Source organism: Saccostrea cucullata, unplaced genomic scaffold, assembly GCF_032062105.1.
Source record: "Saccostrea cucullata isolate Sc308-1 unplaced genomic scaffold, CSIRO_AGI_Scuc_v1 ctg3996, whole genome shotgun sequence".
Classification (NCBI taxonomy): domain Eukaryota; kingdom Metazoa; phylum Mollusca; class Bivalvia; order Ostreida; family Ostreidae; genus Saccostrea; species Saccostrea cuccullata.
In genome coordinates this window covers 18,203-39,480 of record NW_026931644.1, presented here as the reverse complement: position 1 = coordinate 39,480, position 21,278 = coordinate 18,203, and the positions used below count along the sequence as shown (strand labels likewise).

The 21,278-nt window shown below is 33.2% G+C and overlaps 1 protein-coding gene across 1 annotated transcript; it reads right to left on the bottom strand.

Annotated features, from left to right (window-relative positions):
* Positions 1-15,635: 15,635 nt before the first annotated feature.
* LOC134233198 (uncharacterized) lies at positions 15,636-16,439 on the bottom strand. Its single transcript, XM_062715181.1, has one exon. It carries the CDS (start codon positions 16,437-16,439, stop codon positions 15,636-15,638), a length of 804 nt encoding a protein of 267 aa, XP_062571165.1.
* Between the last annotated feature and the right edge of the window lie 4,839 nt (positions 16,440-21,278).

Genomic DNA, 21,278 nt, shown 5'->3' with positions numbered 1-21,278 from the left:
TACCGTAAATGCAGACATGACCTGTGCATCAAAAAACCTTATTTATTGTATAAAATGCGCTGGATGCGGAGAATTATACATAGGAGAAACCGGGACCGCCCTTCGCACTCGCATACGTATACACAGACAGCATATCAACCAACCCGAGTACAGAAAAATAAAACTCAGTGAACATCTTGATATTTGTGGACAGGGACAATTCACAGTTTATCCCTTTTATAAACTCAAAACAGAGAGCGTTTTAGAAAGACGGGAAAAAGAAAAACATTTTATAAATATTTTTAAACCATCCCTAAATAGTTTAATATAGACTGTCTCATGACTTAATTATGTATTACGCTATGAATTATGTTATTTTACTTTGGCTCTATTATTGTTTCCTCTAATAGCATTGTGACGTCATTGAATTGTTGTTGACGTTATCAACAGGTAACGTTATTACGTCACATTTTTGAATTGTTTTCAAATGTAAAACGTCTGAAGAAATAATGAAGAAAGCGCTTACGTTTTACTAACATTGTTGCCTTGTCATTTTTTTTCTAATATTAATTACCGGACACTGTGATATTTCTTTCATTTTTGGATATATTCTGGCCAGTGACCGAGATGGCGACATGTATGGAAAATCAACATGAGGAAACAGACGATTTATTGAGATTCTTGCACGGATAAGTTTCATTGAGGAAAAAATGGACACATCCATTGAACTGATTAAAAATTTAATCAAGGTAGGTGACAGATTCCCTTACCAATCTATGAATGAGGACACATATGTGAAATCAGTGTTTACACCCAGCGTAAATGATGATCATGTAATGTATCAGTCACCAAGTGAAATAGTTCAACGACAAGTTAATGAACTTGCTTTACAAAATGAAGCTCGCAAAATTAAACAAACAATGAGAAAAGAATGGAGTAGAAAACTAAATACCAGAAAACAGTTGTATTGGAAGCAAATCAATAATTCTAAGGATGCGGAACAATATGAGAAATGGCTTCATGAAGAAAATCCAACTTTACCTCGCAAATATAGAATTCCAAACATTCGCGGAGAACCCGAGGAACAAACAAAGGTTCGAATCAACATTGCTGTAGAAAGAGTTAAGGGTGAAATAGAATTACTACGCATACGATCAAGTGTATCTCAACAAAATGTAATTAACGTTGATAAGCAAATGAATGCAGCATTACAAACAAAAGCAACGGGCAGAATCTTGGAGATTCTACTGAATATTTGGAAATTAGACTGCGAAAAAGAGGAAAAGAAATCCCTCGATAGATGGCGATATAAGGAAATTTGGCTACTTGACTATGTGAGAAAATACGGAAACGGAGCTATTAAGGAAAAAATTCACAAAGAGCCTGCAACAAAAAAGAACAAGGAGAAAACAGTACCAGCAACTAACTCAAGACAACAGGAATTGAGCTATGCTGAAGCAGCCAGTAGACCAAAAAATCCAAAAAATACATCTACTTACAAGGAAACATATCAGCAAAGTAACAGAAATTCGTTTCAAATTCCTGCTTCAAAGAATGGGAGAAAAATAGGGAAGATGCAGCATCGAGAAAATATAAATCATTCGACAAAGATGTATAACAAGAACAAATTCCACCAACCTCAGGGAGGATATTCAACAGAAAAACAATCTTTTAAAAACAAACATCTTGGACAGGGTCCCATGAAGTCTTTAAATCATTCTGGAAACTTATTCAGAAGAAATGGGACAACTTACATAGGAAAGAAATCCTCACATTATTTTTTAGGAGGAGGCAAACAGAGCCAAGGGCAGAGATTTCAGCAGTACCAATACCTGCAAGGACAGAGGGAAACTTGGGAGCAATAGACCCAAAAGTGATAAACCTGTCAAGTAGGCCATTAAATGCAGCTGAAATAAAGTTATTATCAAAAGGATTAAAATTCACACCAACACCAAGTAATTCTAATCTTCAGGAATTATCTAAGGATATTAAGGAATATACAAGAAAATTAAGACTAGCAGAGTTTTTTCATAAGGATGACGAAGACGAAAACACGTCTGAAAGTGATCTTGTAAGGAACAAATCAAATTTTAATCCAAAGAAAGGAAGGAACAGTCTCCTTGACACTGTTTGTAATACGCTGCAAAATATACCTTTAAGGAATGAAAAAAATAATACAAGAAGTAATTTACGAAAAGAAGAAGAAAAGGCTGTTCAACCACTGACAAACGATTGTTCAATCGTAATCAAAGAAGCAGACAAGGGAGGTGCAGTAGTGATTATGAACACAGAATACTACAAATCAAAAATATTACAAATGCTCAATAACAGCGAGTTTTACGATGAAATATCAGAAAACATTGACAAAAAGACAATGCGAAAAATCATAAACTTGATAAAGAACCACAACACAACGTCCTGTTTAACAGATAAAGAAGAGGACTTCTTAATAAATTTTGATTTCAGAGAAAGTGCATTTTATGGACTTCCTAAGATACACAAGTCTAAAACAATAAAGGAAGCGATTAAAATACAAAACTCTGCATATGTTACATGTAACGATCCGGAAGATCTCACATTTAGACCTATCGTAGGTGGACCCAATGCTCCTACACAAAGGCTGAGTCATCTTATGGACATATTACTGAAACCTTTATGCTTAGAAGTAAAAAGTTATGTTCGTGATGATCTGGATTTTCTGAGACATCTACCTGAAAATGTTAGTCATAATGCCAAACTAGTCACAATGGATGTTACCAACTTGTACACTAATATTACTACTGATCTTGGTGTCAAGGCGCTCGAATACTGGATTGATAAATATCCACAAAAAATTAATGCGCGTTTCAGCAAAGACTTCATCTTAGAGGCGAGTAAGATAGTATTGCAAAATAATACTTTCTCCTTTAGCGACAAGCATTATGCACAAAAGAAAGGAACAGCAATGGGAACGAAAATGGCCCCTACTTATGCCACCCTCACACTAGGATATCTAGAAGAAAAGATGTATGAAAGATCAACTCGGTACTTTGACCAACAAATTACAGAAAATATAAAGAACAATTGGAAAAGATACCTCGATGATTGTTTTATAATTTGGAATGACAGCGATGCGAATCTAGCAGCTTTCCTAAATATTATGAATGATCTAGATCCTGACATCAACTTCACAATGGAAGAAAGTTTACAAAGTATTCCATTTTTGGACGTCTTAATTAAAAAGGATGGAGAATGTCTTTCGACAGACATATACTACAAACCGACGGACACACATCAATACCTTCATTTCAGTTCCTGTCATCCTAGCCATACAAAACGCTCGATCCCGTACAATTTAGCTAGAAGAGTCTGCACAATAGTTAGCGACGAGAAAACAAGAGATAAACGTCTAGATGAATTGAAAAAGTATTTACTTGAACAATGTTATCCTTCCGGAATCATTGAGGACGGGATAAAAAAGGCCACAGAAATCGACAGAGAAACACTTATTAATTCCTCAAATAGTGACAATCCGGATACCTCAATATTACCGCTTGTAACTACCTACAATCCGAGGAACAGGAATATTACCCCTACAGTGCGTAACCTCAACAACCTTCTACAGACCGATGAGAAAATGTCCGAAGTGCTGGAAAAATATAAATTCATCAACAGTAAAAGACAACCTAAAAACCTCAGGAGAATATTGTGCAAATCTGTATTTCAACAACAGAATTCATACACGGTCAATACATGCTCCGATTCACGTTGTGGAACTTGCCGATATATTACAGAGGGAAGTACTTTTACACTCGGAAATAAGAAATTTACCGTAAATGCAGACATGACCTGTGCATCAAAAAACCTTATTTATTGTATAAAATGCGCTGGATGCGGAGAATTATACATAGGAGAAACCGGGACCGCCCTTCGCACTCGCATACGTATACACAGACAGCATATCAACCAACCCGAGTACAGAAAAATAAAACTCAGTGAACATCTTGATATTTGTGGACAGGGACAATTCACAGTTTATCCCTTTTATAAACTCAAAACAGAGAGCGTTTTAGAAAGACGGGAAAAAGAAAAACATTTTATAAATATTTTTAAACCATCCCTAAATAGTTTAATATAGACTGTCTCATGACTTAATTATGTATTACGCTATGAATTATGTTATTTTACTTTGGCTCTATTATTGTTTCCTCTAATAGCATTGTGACGTCATTGAATTGTTGTTGACGTTATCAACAGGTAACGTTATTACGTCACATTTTTGAATTGTTTTCAAATGTAAAATGTCTGAAGAAATAATGAAGAAAGCGCTTACGTTTTACTAACATTGTTGCCTTGTCATTTTTTTTCTAATATATATATATATATATATATATATATATATATATATATATATATATATATATATATATATATATATATATATATATATATATATATGTGATTGCGCCCATGTGAAAAGGGTCCTTATGGCAATTTTTATGCATATTGAGTTTTTCACGGATTCTGATAGAGTAAGGTTAGAAGATGTCAAATATGAATTTTTATGGTCCTACGTCTACTCTAAGTAGGTTTTTTCTTCATTTTTATCAAACATACTTTAACAGGTTAATAATGACGTCATGTTTTTCAACAACGTCAAACGTTTTCAGAGTGAACGTTAAAAGACTGTCTTCTGTAATTTTACTACGGTGATTAATAGTAGTATAATATTTGATATTTTTCCATGCACATTATGTTTATCTCATTGTTTCTTTTAATTATTAATAATTTTTTAATAGTTATATATATTATGGATTCATCAGTGGTGTATTAGTATTATGAGTGAGTGTTTGTTTTACATTTCACTTTTCTATGACACCAGGGGGAAACCTGAACAGCGGGCAACATCCATTCCTTTTTTTTTTTAAACAATTATTTTCTCATACAAAATATTTACTAGTAATCCATGCAAGAGTCATTTGATAAGCCTGTAGAATTCATTTTAAAATTATTTAAATTTAAACATTGCTCTCGATAGGTCAAGATTTCAGCATAAACGATATATCTTTAGTTACGATATATGTGAAAATTATTTTTTTTAAATTACAACATTACGCTACCTAAATGCTACTGCGAAGTGAAAATTTATTTGATTGTTCTTTCTTTCTAAATTTTATATAAAGACAGAAAAATTGTGAAGTGTGGTACATGTGACATGTGATTACGATACACAATAGACAGTAAAAAGGAAATTCGGTTGATTCACTGCATCTATAAGGTTGTCTGTCTGCATTGGGTCAATAATGACACTGCTTTTTTTTTTAAATATAAAGGATAAACAAAATATTTTTCAGTCTAGCAGTAAAAATATTTTAATATTAACCAATCAAAAGGTGGAAATTTTACAAACAAATGAATGAGTTATAATCCGCAATCATTTACACAATAGATAAACCCAGGATTAACATTTGTAGGATTATGTGTATGTTGGTGAAGGGGGAGGGGTAAAAAATCTAAATGGCAGAAACTTACAATTCTTGTGGACACGAGTTAAAATAAATTTAAAAAATATTTTTTTTTTACTTCAAAAGTTTTAGGTGCACCCAGTACCATTACCCCTACAACTTGCAGATTCACTTTTTTATTTAGGTTTGAAATAATGCTGCTTATTCTTCATTTTATATTTGTACCTTTAATTCTGAGCATTGCCATTTTCAAAATCGCAGAGCTATTATAAACACTTTGAGCCTGGAACTGAATTGCTATGAATTCAGTATTGTTAATCATGTATATAATGATACCCTATAATTAAAAAATCTGGTTTTATTCTATGAAATGGATGGTTTTAGAAGCACACCCATAGAATTAAATTAAAGATGCCATTTACGATTTATATGTATAGCTTTTGTTGGGGTAGGGGTGGGTTAAAGATTAATAACATGTAATTGTTTATGCCTAAATATACAGTCAGTTATATGACTGTTTTGTATAATATATTTCCTGACAATTGTCTGTGAACAGGCTGAGCTTTGAAATGTCAGATTTTTGTAGGGATGTAAACATCTTAGAAAATCATCATATTATTTATGACCTGATTAAAAAAATCCCCTTCATTCCAATGTTGTTTTCTAATTTTATTCTCTAAAGTGAGTTTAAAAGAGTACTGAGTATGAATTCCATTCTGGTCCCGTGCCCAGGGACGTAGCAACCGGGGGGGGGGCTTCACTTTTTTCCCCAACCTTACTTATACTATAGGAATTGATAATTGAGTCTGGTTGCCCCCCCCCCTACTATTAGTTATGTACGGAAAACGTAGTATAAAAATTGGTACTGAAAAAAAGTTGGCCTCCAACTAGGATTTTCGACTTTGTGCAACATTAACCTTTTTTTTGCTTGTCTACTTTTTCAGGGAAGGAAAAAAAATCTCTTGCTGCCCCCCCCCCCCCTCCACATTTTCAAAAACGATGCTACGTGCCTGGTGCCAGAAGCTTGGATAAGCTAAGCCTTGTAAAGCCTACATGTTACGGAAATATATAAGGACACCCCCACCCCCATCCCCTGCACTGCAGCCAAAATAAAACAAAATGCAAGCATATTGTTGCGGTTTTATGTCATGTATTTTCAGCATTGAATTTTATTTTCTTTCTGTAAGCATTTACATGTAGTAATAAATCCCGACCCTGAACTTATAAAGATTTTTTTATTAACCAAAACAAATAAATAATGTTGAGCATATTTAATATATTTATCCATAATTTGATGGCAGGTTAAACAATATATTATTCCACACTGATAACTGCAATGAGATTATAAGTTCAGTGATGATTGAGTTTTTAACATGATATTTGATCTTTTAAGAGACATTCAATGTTGATCGAGCTTTTATGAAAAACAAAGTTCGGCATGGCTTAAAGAATTAATTTGCAGATAATGCTTAAAACATTTGAACTCCGTATAAAAAAAAACAACAGCACGTAAGTACCAAAGAGTTACATGTATATTAAATTTGGAGATCTTGAAAATAAATTGCTATACATGTATATATAGTTTAGAGAACAAAAATGATATTTTCTTTCATCTATTATTTCATTTGTTTTGAAAACACATCTTTTTCATTACAGTTTCACATTTCTCAATATTGGATAAATATAGATTCAATATAAATATTTTTATCTACCCTCCATCCCCCCCCCCTCTCTCTCTCATCAGATTTACTTAACCAGCTCTATTAAAGTTGGAGCATTAAGAACATTTTTTACACTCGGATGTGTTTTGCTTGTTTTAATTTCTCTCTTTGTGCAACAAGAATATAAGATTCTCTTTGTGCAACAAGAATATAAGACAAAACAAAATTTTTAAATTTTAATTTATTTAATCATGATTATAAGGTAGACGCTTTACATGTTTATTATCTTTTTTTAAATGAAATTCGTCATGAAATTATTTCATGCCAAAAAAAGCTATAGATAAGAGATTTGAAAAAAAAAATAAAGTCTGTTCAATTTTGCAGTTTTCTTTTTTTTTCCTTCTTCTTTGTTTTTCCTTTTTCTACATTAACCTTATTCCCAAAGTACAACAATATTTTTTTATTTAAAAAATCATAATTATTATGACGATTAGAAGTTTTTTAATTTGGTCATATAATATCTCTTTTATAATCCGGGAAAAAATTCATGCGAACATGCAGCTGAAATGTGAAAAAGAACGCTATTAAAATAATGAATGTCCCTGTCTGGTACCCCTGTTACATCGATTGTTGACATCAGAGTTATCTCTCCTATTTTTATTAATAGAAAATACAAATAATCTTAACTATCGTTCTTACACATTCTTGCTATATTTGTAAAAAAAAAATGTGGAAGATGTATGTTTAGTTTCAACATTTGTACAAACAATTTAACAACAGTTTAAGCAGTATGCGCCGATGAATCAATGTTTACACACCGTGTATATCCCAACATGCGGGGTGTATACTATGTTGTGCACGGGGTGTATGCTTCCGAAGCGAGAGAAAGGGGGTCGAGGTACGTTCTTTGTCCGTTTTCTAAACTTAGGGATATTTTTCGCCAGAGAGCATGTGCCTACGGAAGAAAGCATTATCTAAGGAGTATATGGATACCTCTGAATCTACTGGACACCTTCTAGTTTTATCAAACACCTCAACACAATTCCGAGGATCGGAGCAAGATTGACGCTACACTGTGTTTATGATCAAATATCGGAACAAAGCTTTGCTTTATCATCACTTTTATATTATTGTTAAGTACATGTTTACAATATAAATGTTTGTACAAATTGTCTGTAAATAGAATAGTTCGTATATAAAGATATTGACGAAAAATCAATGTTGTGTCCGGGGTGTATGCAACATGTTGTACGCGGGGTGTATACCCCATATTTTTCTAAGGATTGTTTATGCGAAATATCAATGGAAATATTATTCACACAGGTTTATAAGCGACAGATAGCGTTGACAAAAGACCTTTATACTTATGCCGAACCAAAAAGTTATTTCCATCAACTTAATGAAGTATAAAACAAACTAGATTTTTGAAAATAAAAAGAATTTTAAAAAATTAAAAAGAAACGATCATATTTAAACATAATAGGCGCTCAGTGTGCAAGGAGCGATTGTTATCTGAATTAATGCTACATTGTAGGATGGCGCAATGGTCTAAATCTACGTAATCATAAAATCTCTCGCCCTCCCCCAACCCTGCATTGAGGACACTTTGCCATTCAGCTCGTTTTAGAAAATAATAGAAATACTACATGAATGGTGTATTATGAATTAATCTTTTTTTTTGTTTCTGCAACATTTATATTATTAATAGATTTATTCTTAAGCATTTATGACAGTGACGTAGAATCTTTTTTGAAAGGGGGGGGGGTACTTGAAAAAAAAACTTAACATTAGCGAAAAATGAACAGGGGGAGGGGGACTTACCGAAAGTAAAAATTCCTACTTCAGATGGTATCGTAGGTCCCATCTTTTTTCAGTACCAATTCTCCTTTTTTTTTACTTAAACATACTACATAACCATTATTTGAGGTTTGTTCCCATCTCGGCTTAACTGTAAAATTTAGCATTCCCATTTCGCCTTAGTAAGCTCTCATGTGAATCAAGGTGATGAAAATTTAACATATATAGCATCAAGTATTTTTTGGTATTTCATGTATTATTTTATTCACATAATTCATAAATTCCCATTAATTGTTAAATTCAATCTAAAAATTTTTATCATTTGAATTTTATATCAACCTAGTAGTAATATTTACAAATACTAAAATTCCCATTTCGCCTTAGTACTTTTTGACTTTTTATTACCTGTATTTCACAGTTAAGGCGAGATGGGAACACACCTTATTTGACTATGCTGCAACAAGGGGCGGGGGGCGGGGCAACCTGTTTGTCGATGACCATTTTTTATATTGAAAAGTGTGTCTGGAACAAAAGGGGGGGTAATACAATGTGTCTGTATGATATATTAATTTTCCTTTCAATTTTTGCAATATGTGGACTCATTTTTTCGTTATCTGAAAAGATTTCATATTTTACAAATCACAATATAAACATGTAAAGCCGGCTTTAAAAAAGCACATTTGTAATAAGGGACGACAATTTCTGAGGGCATGCACAATTGAAAAGAAAAATTGTTTTGGGTACAATTACAATTTTAACGTTGACGTGTAATTAATATCAATTAATATTCACCCCTCCTCTAATTTATTATGTGTATACACTGTACATACACATGATAACCCCCCCCCCAAAAAAATGACCTAAGACACAAACACACCATCCCCGGGCCCATACCTAAAATAATATGTACTCAATTCAATACAATGCCTCAATATAAAACAAATATTTTACTGCCAAATATGTGCTCCTGGGGGCAAAGTACACAGCATAATATAGATACTACATGAAGGAGAACATTTTTTGCTGTGTTTATGACATTACAAACAGCCATTTTTCAATGTCATTTAAAAATATCTTAAAAAGTAAAACAGAAATTGTGAGAAAATGTTAATGTTCAAAATGATGCATATGTGAAGTATTTATTAAGAAAGGATCTAAATAAGGTGCCTGTAAATCGAAAGAAGGGATGAATTGTTGGTCATCACATTAAGCAGTTAAACAAAGTATTCTGTACATTTACTTCCATATGCATGCAAAACCAAAAGTGGGATGAACGTGAATCAATTTTTTCCCAGTAAATCGAATTCATGAACCTGAAGTTGTGCTATTCTGGTTAATAATTTAAAAAAATTAAAAGAACTTTCATAAAAGTCATTGTTAAGTAAATTTTTATGCGCCCGGATCGATAGATCCGAGGCGTGTATTGTTTTTGTCCTGTCTGTCTGTCTGTCTGTCTGTCTGTCCCTCTGTCTGTCTGTTTGTTTGTCCCCAAACTTTAACCTTCGCCATAACTTTTGAACCATGAAAGATAGCGACTTAATATTTGATATGCATACTCCACTAATTAAGTTCTTTCAAATGACACCAAGGTCAATGACCTAGTGACCTTGACTGTGGCCTATATGCTAAAAATAGTTTTTTCTGCAAAATTTAACCTTCGCCATAACTTTTGAACCATAAAAGATAGAAACTTCATATTTAGTATGCATATTCTACTAATCAAGTTCTTTGAAATGACACCAAGGTCAATGACCTTGGGACCTTGACTGTGACCTATATGCTAAAAATAGCTTTTTTCGAACTTTGTTGCTGCCGGGCGCATAGTGTTTCACAAACACATCTTGTTTAATGATATTTCAGACAATGATACTATAGAGTAAAAAGAAAGGGGTATACACCCCGCGTACAACATGTTGCATACACCCCGGACACAACATTGATTTTACGTCAATATCTTTATATACGAACTGTTTTATTTACAGACAATTTGTACAAACATTTATATAGTAAACATTTATTTGACAATAATATAAAAGTGATGATAAAGCAAAGCTTTCTTCTAATATTTGATCATAAACACAGTGTAGCGTCAATCTTGCTCCGATCCTCGGAATTGTGTTGAGGTGTTTGATAAAACTAGAAGGTGTCCAGTGGATTCATAGGTATCCATATACTCCTTAGATAATGCTTTCTTCCGTAGGCACATGTTTTCCGGCGAAAAATATCCGTAAGTTGAGAAAACGGACAAAGAACGTACCTCGACCCCCTTTCTCTCGCTTCGGAAGCATACACCCCGTGCACAACATAGTATACACCCCGCATGTTGGGATATACACGGTGTTACATGTGATCGACGCGATCGCGATGTGTATTTGAGAGTGGTGGAGCGGATCTCAAAGAAGTAGGAAGACAATTTTCCTTTGCAATATTTTTTTACGATATACCCTGTCTAAGATGTATTCAAAAAATGGTATAAATATGTAAATAAAATTTATCTAGAGTGTAAAGATTCAATATGCTACCAGAAAACACCTTGTCTACAGCTTCTATACATTTTAATATTACGCATGTAGGAAAACTATTGGTATTATACTCGGAGACGTATTTAATTAATAATGTTTGTTAAGAAACCAGTTCTAAATGTTTTTATTTATATCTATTAAAATCAGTGGATTAGGAGATTCAGATATTGATTAAATTAATTTATACACATGCCAAGAAATCTCGTCCGATTTCGACAGCGATGGAGTCAATAAAAGTGGAATTGATGCAAATCACCCATATTCCCAAAACGCCAGCAAGACAATTTACGGCAGCAGACTTCTGGGGGTGGATCCTAGGTTTTAAGCTTTCTCACTTAAAGAAAAAATAAACTTCTACCCCAGGAAGTAGTAGAAATACCCTAAAAAGTTACTGTCAAAAATCTTTATTTATACAAAAACGTAAAATGCCAGAGGCACTGGTACCAAAATTTGTTTTTTAAAAAAATTGGACTGGAGAAAATAAGAAAAAAAAAACAATCAAAAGAAAATATTCACTTTAAAATGAAAATATATACATAGCCAATCGGGTAACGTCTACCCATTCAGTACTCATCTCCATATTGTTCAACCAGGAAATGATGTAAACTTCCGGAAATTTGGTACTCTTTTATCTATATTTCGACGCGGTACTTCCACAACTACCCGATGTCAATTAATTTGTACTGAGAAAAAATATTTTGAAATTGAATTACGTAAAAAAAATTGAAAGGCAGCTTATTTTATTGAAGAATTACTTTACTATAATTAATTTCATTTCCCCCCCCCCCACCCGAAAAAGGCAATGGGTGGGAGGGGGGGGCAAAGGCTTCTAAATAACTAGTATTCTACCTATAATTTTAACCCAGTAAATTTTAAGATCCCTCCCTCAAAACTGCGGACATTAATTGCTTCCGCACGTCTCCCAGGGGAAGAATCACAGATTAATGTTAATTCGGCTTTTATTGAGTTTGCTATACGGAGAGAATGCTAAGGTTTTCTTGGCATGTGAAACTAAATTCCACATGTTCGAAATGTTCAGCGATAAAAACTTTGGATGCGTCAAACGTCAAAACACGTGGTTAAAAAAAATCTGCGTCGAAGTTCACCGTCATTCTGCAACGTCACATCTTTATGACGTTATTTCTCTGTTTTCTATATATATATATATATATATATATATTCAGTACTGTGCATATAATGTGATACTTGTATCAACAAAATCTATATACATATAACTTTGACCTTGCCAGCTTCATCAAGACAAACTCTTGAAAGGGTCGTGTCTACATCAAAAAGTATATCTGTACAAAAATTTCAGTCACAATTATCACTCTAAGACATTGCCATCTTCATCAAGACAGGTCTTGAAAGGGCCATGTCTAACACAAATTAATACTCTTAGACCTTGCCAGCTTCTTCAAGACAATCTTGAAAAAGGGCCATGTCTAAACTGTTTCACAGCAAATCCTCACAGCCAGTACTCTAGAATTGAAATAACTTGAGCAAAAAAGGCTTTTATTATTCGTACCATGACAAAACACATTTTGATTTGGCTCAAATTCTAGTACATCATTCACATAATTCTTGATTGTCATATTTTGACCAAACAACATAGTCCAAAAAGGAGATGATGGCCATTTTGGAACGATTAACGTACCACTAGCTCTACAGAATTGTAAATGCTTAATTGCTCGAGAAACCAAAGAGATAGGTGGAACTAGCCAATTACCCTGGTATTTTCGAATTTCCATTTTTTCGAAAAAACGTCTACTGCCTCTGTAGTAGGACACCAAAATAAAGAATTGAATCTCTGTAATTTGGCATTTTGGGCATTAGCAAATCTGTCCACCGTATGTGGACCCCACATACTATCAATTAATTAAAAAACTCTGTGTTAGTTTGCCAATTATCAAAATCAACAACATTAGAAATGTAATCGGATTTTGTATTCAGCTCTCTTGGAATCTAAACTAAATTCAAAGAAATACCAGATTCTGCACAAATAGAAAATACATTTATACTAAATGCTAGATCTTGTAAATGAATTTTTGTACTGCCTCTCTGGACAATTCTTACGCAGTTTTGGTTGTCTGTGTGCCACCGCACAGACTTGCCTTGGAGTGAACTGGAAAAAGAAAATAAAGCTAATTGAATCGCTCTTAACTCTCTCCAAGTTGAACTCATCAAGATTCAGCTTCTGACCAAACATGTTGAAAAACATTTTCGTTCATTTCGACAGTGTAAGCACCAGCAGCAACATTGCTAGCATCTGAAAATGCTATAGTAAAAGGCAAAGATTCCTGAATTAAACGCCTTAGATTTAGCTTAAACAAATTTTGTGACCAAAATTTTCAGTTCTGTTCTAACGATGTCTGGAAATTCAAAGTTTATAAATTTGTCCTAATGAGCTCTGCTCTCCACTGTTAAATAAATATGTCTTGTCATCAAACTACAAACATTTCCGTAAACAGGTGACATCGAAATAATCTGACCTGCAAACCTCGCTAGTTCTTAGCTGTAATCAAAGGAAAAGTATTCATTATAAATTTCAAAGAATCTGAAGCATCCGCTATTCTTCTTTCCGGTATACTTAAAGATACTGTCTTGGAATCCCATATCAAGCCAAGCCACTCCATAGACTGTTTGGGCTGAAATATTGACTTTTCAACATTGATTAATAAACCTGCTTGAACAAGAGAATTACGAACAAAATTCGAAGCTTTCAAACAATTTTCGTTATTGTTACCAAAACCGAACCCATCATCAAGATAAAGAACAATGTCAATACCATGGTTCCTCCAGTGTTTCACCAATGGTCTAAGGCACTTGGTAAAAATATAAGGTGCTGAAGTCAAACCGAACGATAAAACATTGAAACAATAAAACTGGTCATTCCAACAAAACGAAAATTATATGTCAGCTGTTTTCTACATAAATCAATATGATGGTATCCTGATTTTAAATCGAATTTAAGGGGACCGACTATAGTTTCCATTGCGCAATATTTCGCGCATCATAGTAAAATGAAGCTTATTTACTGTTATAATGCAACTTTTTTAGCTTAATTATTAAAATTGAACAAAATTAAGAAATTAGAGTTATAAAAATGTAATTACAATTTGATATTACTGATTTTTAAACCGATTTTGCAATTGATGGGTAGGTTGACGTCGTTACAGTGTGTTTTTGACGTTATGATAATCTGAAGTTCTTAAACAAAGGGGTAATAAAACTTATTAAAGAAAAATTAATAAACATAGGCTCTTGAAATTTAAAATATAGAAACTTGAGAATATTTCCCTTATTTTTCTTATGTTTTCATATGAATCCTTTGTGCCCGTCATATTTTGAAGTATTCTATAAAGACAGTAAAATTCGTTAATTTTTTTTTTGCATTTTGAGATGCCCCCTCAGGTAACAAGACGGTAGAATTTTGTGTTTCTAACATATATTGTATAATATAGTATTACTCATCAAATATTATAGTTTGAACAAAACGTCTATTGTAGTATTTGTATAATTTGCTTGAAAGTGCTAAAAATGGGCATTTTCCTATATAATCCAATAGTAAATGTTCCTGTATTTTGAGACGGTCCCTCAAAAATACCTGGACGGTAGATTTCCCCTAAACTTTGCATGTACACTGAAATTAATGCAAGTTACATATGGTATAAAAATGAAGAGTTTCGCTATTGTAGTTTTCACACAATAAAACTATAGTCGGCCACCTTAAAAAGAAAACATTTTTTTTTTTGGAAAAAATTCAAAGCGACATTCCAATCTTCAAACTTTACTTTCTTTTTATCTACAAATTAATTTAATTCGCTCAAATCTAAAATTAGACTCTCTTTACCCGAACCTTTGTTAACTGCAACACTAAGTGGGCTAACAACAAAAGACTGGAAAGGAACTTTCTCAATGCAGCCGGATTCTAACAGATTTGAAATCGTACTATTTACAAAGTCAACATTTTCAAGAGCTGACTTACTATTCTTGAACTTCATTGGAGTGGTGCCGTCTGAAAAGGAACTACATAACCGTTATTAATGGTATCAACAACAAAATCGCTAGCACCAATACTTTTCCAGTATTCAACATGCTTAGCTAAGTTTACTTTAACACCTTTGCCATAGACAGGTAATTTTTCAGAATAATCTACTTGATTCAAAAACAAATCAAATTGTTCGTTCAAAATTGAATCATGAACAAAAATGTCATGCTTTTCAATTGATTTACTGGTTACTTAAATTGTTTGTGGCCTGAGATTGGTAACTTGATTTAGAGGTTGCTGTGCATTGCGACTTCCAGTGCACGTATTTTCTACAGTTGTAACAGATGTCGTATGGGGATGCTTCACGACGCCTTGAGAAACGGAAGGGCTGATGAGAAGGAGTAGGCCTACGGTCAGGAGGAGCAGAAATTGTCGCTGATGCATTCCTGTTGGAATAAGGCTTGAATCTTCGTTTCTCTCTGAGTACCCGGAGCGCCTTATTCTCCGCCTGTCGCATACGTTTTTCGTCGTCCGAGTTAGAGGCGAGGTCATCACTCTCGTATTCTCTTACAGTGGTCCAACCCGCTGGTGATTTATCTGCTATACGAATGAGCTTGTTTCTCTTGTTAATCTTGTTAATAACAGAAGAAATAATGGCAGACGAAACAGAATTTTTGACTGACAACTTTTTCTGTACTTTAGATAAATCGTTCAGAATTTCATAATTGAATTCAAATTGAATTTTGTTTCCTTCGTGTTTTAAAGACACAGAAACGTCTTTCTTAAGTTTCTTAGCCAAATCGTCAAAATCGTTACCCACAGAAAGTTCTTCCTTCAGAGTGTTGAGCTTTGAGTCTAAATAAGTCTTGAACAGGTTAAAGGTGTCGGCCAGGTCTGACGAGGATTTCTCTGTCTCCGGAATAACGACAGGGGTATCCAAATTCTGCGTAGAATCCTTATGGACAGTAGAAGGAATGTCATTCAGCAAGGAATCTTCGTCTGAAGATTGCCGATAATCAGCCAAAAAATCTTTTTCCTTCGACATTAGTACTGGTAGCTGTTGAACTTAAAGCAGCGAAACTTCGAATGACTTAAAAACCCTTAATACCACCCAATACGACAATATACATGCCTAGCATGATTTTAACCTACAGAACCTCGAAATCTTAAACCAATCGATCTTCGGCACAGCCACGCCCCCAAATTCCGTAAACAAACCAAAGTGTTTACCGTAACTTTTATAAATATATTTATAGCAATATAGTGGAAGGTTATATAAATGACACATAATCGAGAAAAGTGTTGTAGTTATGAAGACTTATTATGTATATATATATATAGTTATGTATATATACCGGTATACCATTTCATTTGCTTTTTTAACAAGTCAGCGAAGTCAACGTCAGCAAAGCAATTATCTTATTTGTCTCAAAGATCACCATTTGCTACAAAAACATTGTTTTACAGGTTACGTACCTGTCAGAATCGTCTGGACTCTCCGCCATGTTTTGTCGTGTATGTCTTTATATAGGTAAAGGGGGTGTATAAAAATTCCTTGTTGTATAAATGTTAGCAAAAGTGCAAAGTAGGACAATCAAATTTCATTTCTGAATGACGGCTTAAATAATGCATAAATAAGCCCTGGTTAAATCTAGTACTGTCTGACGCCGTGACGTCAGACAATGACCGGTCGACAGGGAATGGCTACTTCACCATGTGACCGGTCGACAGGGAATGGCTACTTCACCATGTGACCGGTCGACAGGGAATGGCTACTTCCCCATGTGACCGGTTGATAGGGAATGCCTACTTAACTATGGCAACTGATATTACCCCTTACGTTTTTATAGGTTCATTTAGGCTCTCTTTCTGATTTGTTATGTTAATTTACAAAACAATCTTCAGTAACAACTAGATTAGACTTAATTCATTCATCCCCAGAATCCCATCTTTTAAATGAATAGAGTCATGTTAACTACATTTCATATTTTAAAAATTCTAAGTTTATTCTAATCTTAATAAAGCCTTGTCACCATAAACATGCAATAAAAGATTGCTTGTAATTCTTGTCTGAAAAACAAAGGAAAATATGTGACCCATGATAAGAAACGTTTATAAATATTTTTCAATTTAATTACTTTACACAGTGCTGTTCTAAACTTATAATCAATAACATTTCCATTTTATTTTTAAACCTAAAATGATCAAAATTTCATTTGAAAAAAAATTATGTACCAAAGTTTACTTTTTTAAAAATACACATCATAATCCTTCAAATACTAATGGTATATTTAATTAATATATTATCAAGCAAAAAAATTATAAGTAATAATTTCTCTAGACCATGTTCGGTAAAAATTAAAGGATCAAAGGTTAATTTGAAGGTCCCCACGAGTGCCAAACAAGGTGTACATGCTATACACATGGACTAGAAAATAAATGTCAAGTTACAGCATCCAATGGTGGACCTTCATCTACTTGATTGACAGGGCTACCCAGACCAAGTACTGTGTATAGGGAAATTTTAGCCCCCGTGTTATTTTCGCCCCTTTAGCCCTACACTCATTTACGCGAATTTTAAACGGGGCGAATTCAAAGAATACAGCAAAATTACTTAAATAAAACTATGAGTGGGCGAATTTAAAACGGGGCAAAATTGTTTGCATGTGTGAAAGGGCGAAAATTACACGGGGCGAAATAAAACCTGTATACAGTATTTTTGAAGGCGGTGCTTAAAATATCTGCCTTAAATAGGTCTAATACGTATGTAGTTCGTCCCAGGAGGAAATAAGCTTTTATTTACATTACTGAATGATCTTGTCTTTAGTATAATCCGTGCTTTCATCTTTCATGTCCGCTTCAGTTCTTTATAAAAATGCCTTATTATATAAATCTCACTGTTTTGTGTTGTGTATCAAAGATTAATCATTTTACATGTTATGATTAAATAATTGATTGCTTATTTTCAGTAAAATTATACTGTGACATTGAATTACTAGTACCTAAACATCAGGCAAGTGGTCAAATATTTTCTCTTTGTTGCCCTGCTCCAAGTATTGTAAAAAATGATAACACAGTGCCTGAGAAAAATGCAGTGAAAACAGAAAAAAATGTCTTATTCAAGTTCGCTTTTAATTCTCTATTGTGTAAATAGATTTTTATGTTGCTGAAGTGTTATTCTTCACTACTATCCAACGATTATATTTTGGACGATATTACATTGTAAATTAGTTTGCATCTTTTTGTTTCTTTTCCCAGGTGCTTCAGTTCAGAATTTCATCAATCAATTACGTAACAGTGTTAAGTATAGAGAATCATTGTACATCAAATGGTTTGAGAAGCAATGAAAGCTTTTAAGAACAGCAGGAGAATGGTCAGCATGTGTAACGCTCTGCCAAGATTGTAATAGCCAGGGTTAGGATTAGGGTTATACGCGCCCATTAAGTGATCAAAGATCTTCCCATTGATTTCGTCATTTACAACCTTCATTGTTTTATTCTGTTTGTTGAATAAAAGGTCAGTTAGGTCATTTAACATTAAAACATTATTTGAAAAATGCTGACCCGGGATCCTGAAACATCTTAAGCCTAAGTCGATCAAAATCTTTATTTTATAATAAAATGTTGTAAAAGTCAAGCAGACCAGAAGGGTTAGGGTTAGGGATATTTTTAATATTGTTTCACAGAGATAATGTTATGTGCAAATGAAGAAATAATCGGCGAATAAAAATTTCACTTAAGTCTTATAGTTTTTTTCATGATCCTGGACTGGAGCCAGGAGCTTCAATTTAAAGTTCTTTGTACATTATTGTATTAAATATTGATTACGCATGGTCTCTTGAAGATACATTATCGAACGAAAAAAAATCATATAACATAATATATTATTCCTTTCCGCTTTTTAAATTTAAGCAAACCACGTCAGACGAGCTTTTTAGGAAAGCTAATACTTGTAATACATGTAGTCATATGTTCCTTGTCATGATTGGGAAAACGGAATAAAATTCGTATATATCTATACTTTTCTGAAGATAAAAGTAAGATACAGGTAGGTCCCTACATCTGATGTTTAAGAGACTCGTGTTTGCTCTGCACACGATTTTTCTTGACTTCAGACTTTGAGCTCGAATTCTGTTCGTTATAATAATTCATTTCTTTGATGAATTTTTCCTTTATTTTTTGCTGGAAGATTTCACGGGCTAAAAACAATTTGTTTAGTACTAAATTCTATATTTCATAGCAATTTAGCCTTTTTTTAAAAGAAGAAGATATTTTAACAACAGTTGTACCGCCAAAAATAAAGTCTCTACTTGATTTCGAAGGATGTTTGCAAACTTCATTTTAAGTTATACAATTATGATCAGGAAAGAAAGGTTTAATCCTCAGGATGATTTATCAAAGCTTTTTTCTCCGAATCACAAAAATTTGTCCTCAAAAGTTTTTTGATTTTAAACACAAGCACTTGGTGAATGGATTCCCCATCCATTTAATTTTTTGTTTGAAACTGGGACCTGCACTATATGTTATGGATAATATATTTACATCCACTGAATATCTTCTTCTTTATTTCTTAAGAAACCCCATTGCGTTCATCACTGCATAAACTACAGTAGGCATGTCGCCTGTACAGATTTCTTAATCAGTGGCTGTTCCATCAATGAAACGTATATAGACGTTCGAATCATTAATACAATAATTAATCTTTTAATCCTACTTTAATTTATTATTTAAACAGATATAAATATAAACAATAAAATGTCTTTCTTTGTTTGTTAATACTGGAATGAACGGTCGCAGCTATTGCAGAAAAAATTTACATAACCCGCTTACGTGGGTTATGTATTTTTTCTGCAACAGCTGCTTCCGTTCATTTCAGTAATAACAAACAAAGAAAGCATTTTATTGTTTAAGTAACCTGTTTGTACTTTTGTCTCCAAAACCTTTTAAGGAACGGTAGTGTATGTTCCGGGGAGGGGAAAAGACTATATAATTGCATTATCATGATTGGTCCAAACACTGTCATTTGACATGTATATATTCAAAAGAGGCAATAAATTATAAAATTTTATTCAATATAAACCTTAGGATCAATGTGTACAAAGGGACAAGATACGAACAAAAATAAAAATTAAGTAATACATTGTATAACATGCATATAAATTTCAAGATATATATTTGGAAGACATGCAAGACAAAAACGTTTTCATAAGAATTCATAAGTTGAGCAGTTGAAAATCAAAAACTTAACACAATATTATTATTTTATATTTTGAAAAACCTTGCAGGGATTCTAATAAATATAAAATATTTCTAATCCAAACATCCAAAAAAATGCTGGTAAGGGTATAATTAAAGTTTACGAATGAAAAATTTTTATATGAAAAAAAATCAAAAGTGCATTCCCTGCATATTGAAATATTAAATGAAATTTAAGCTACATATGTTTGAATCTTCATACAACATAACGATTTTAAAGAAAAGTAAAAGTAAAGAAAGTAAAACACGACACTTATAACGCTTCGTTTCCCACAATAATCCTTAAGTTACTGGATTAGAATTAGAATGTTATCAACAGGAATATATTAGCAAATACATATTTCTTAATGCTTTCATATTTAACAGAGAAGAAGTTTTACACAAGGATACAATACTTATATAGTGTCCAAAGACACACAAAATCCCTGGGGAGTGTCATGAATAATAAAATCGATTTAAAAAAATATAAATACATAGGCGGGATGCAAATCGATACATGTATTGGGGGCTAATTAAAAAGGAGGGGGATAAACCAGCAAAAAAGTATACCCCAATTTTCAATGCCTACCGACGCCTTTATAATACTGTACCTCTATAAAGCATCAACATTTCCGTCAAAAATTTGTTAC

Bases quoted from the DNA above. Each gene is read 5' to 3' on its own strand.
- LOC134233198 (XM_062715181.1), bottom strand. From the start codon at position 16,439: ATGTCGAAGGAAAAAGATTTTTTGGCTGATTATCGGCAATCTTCAGAC.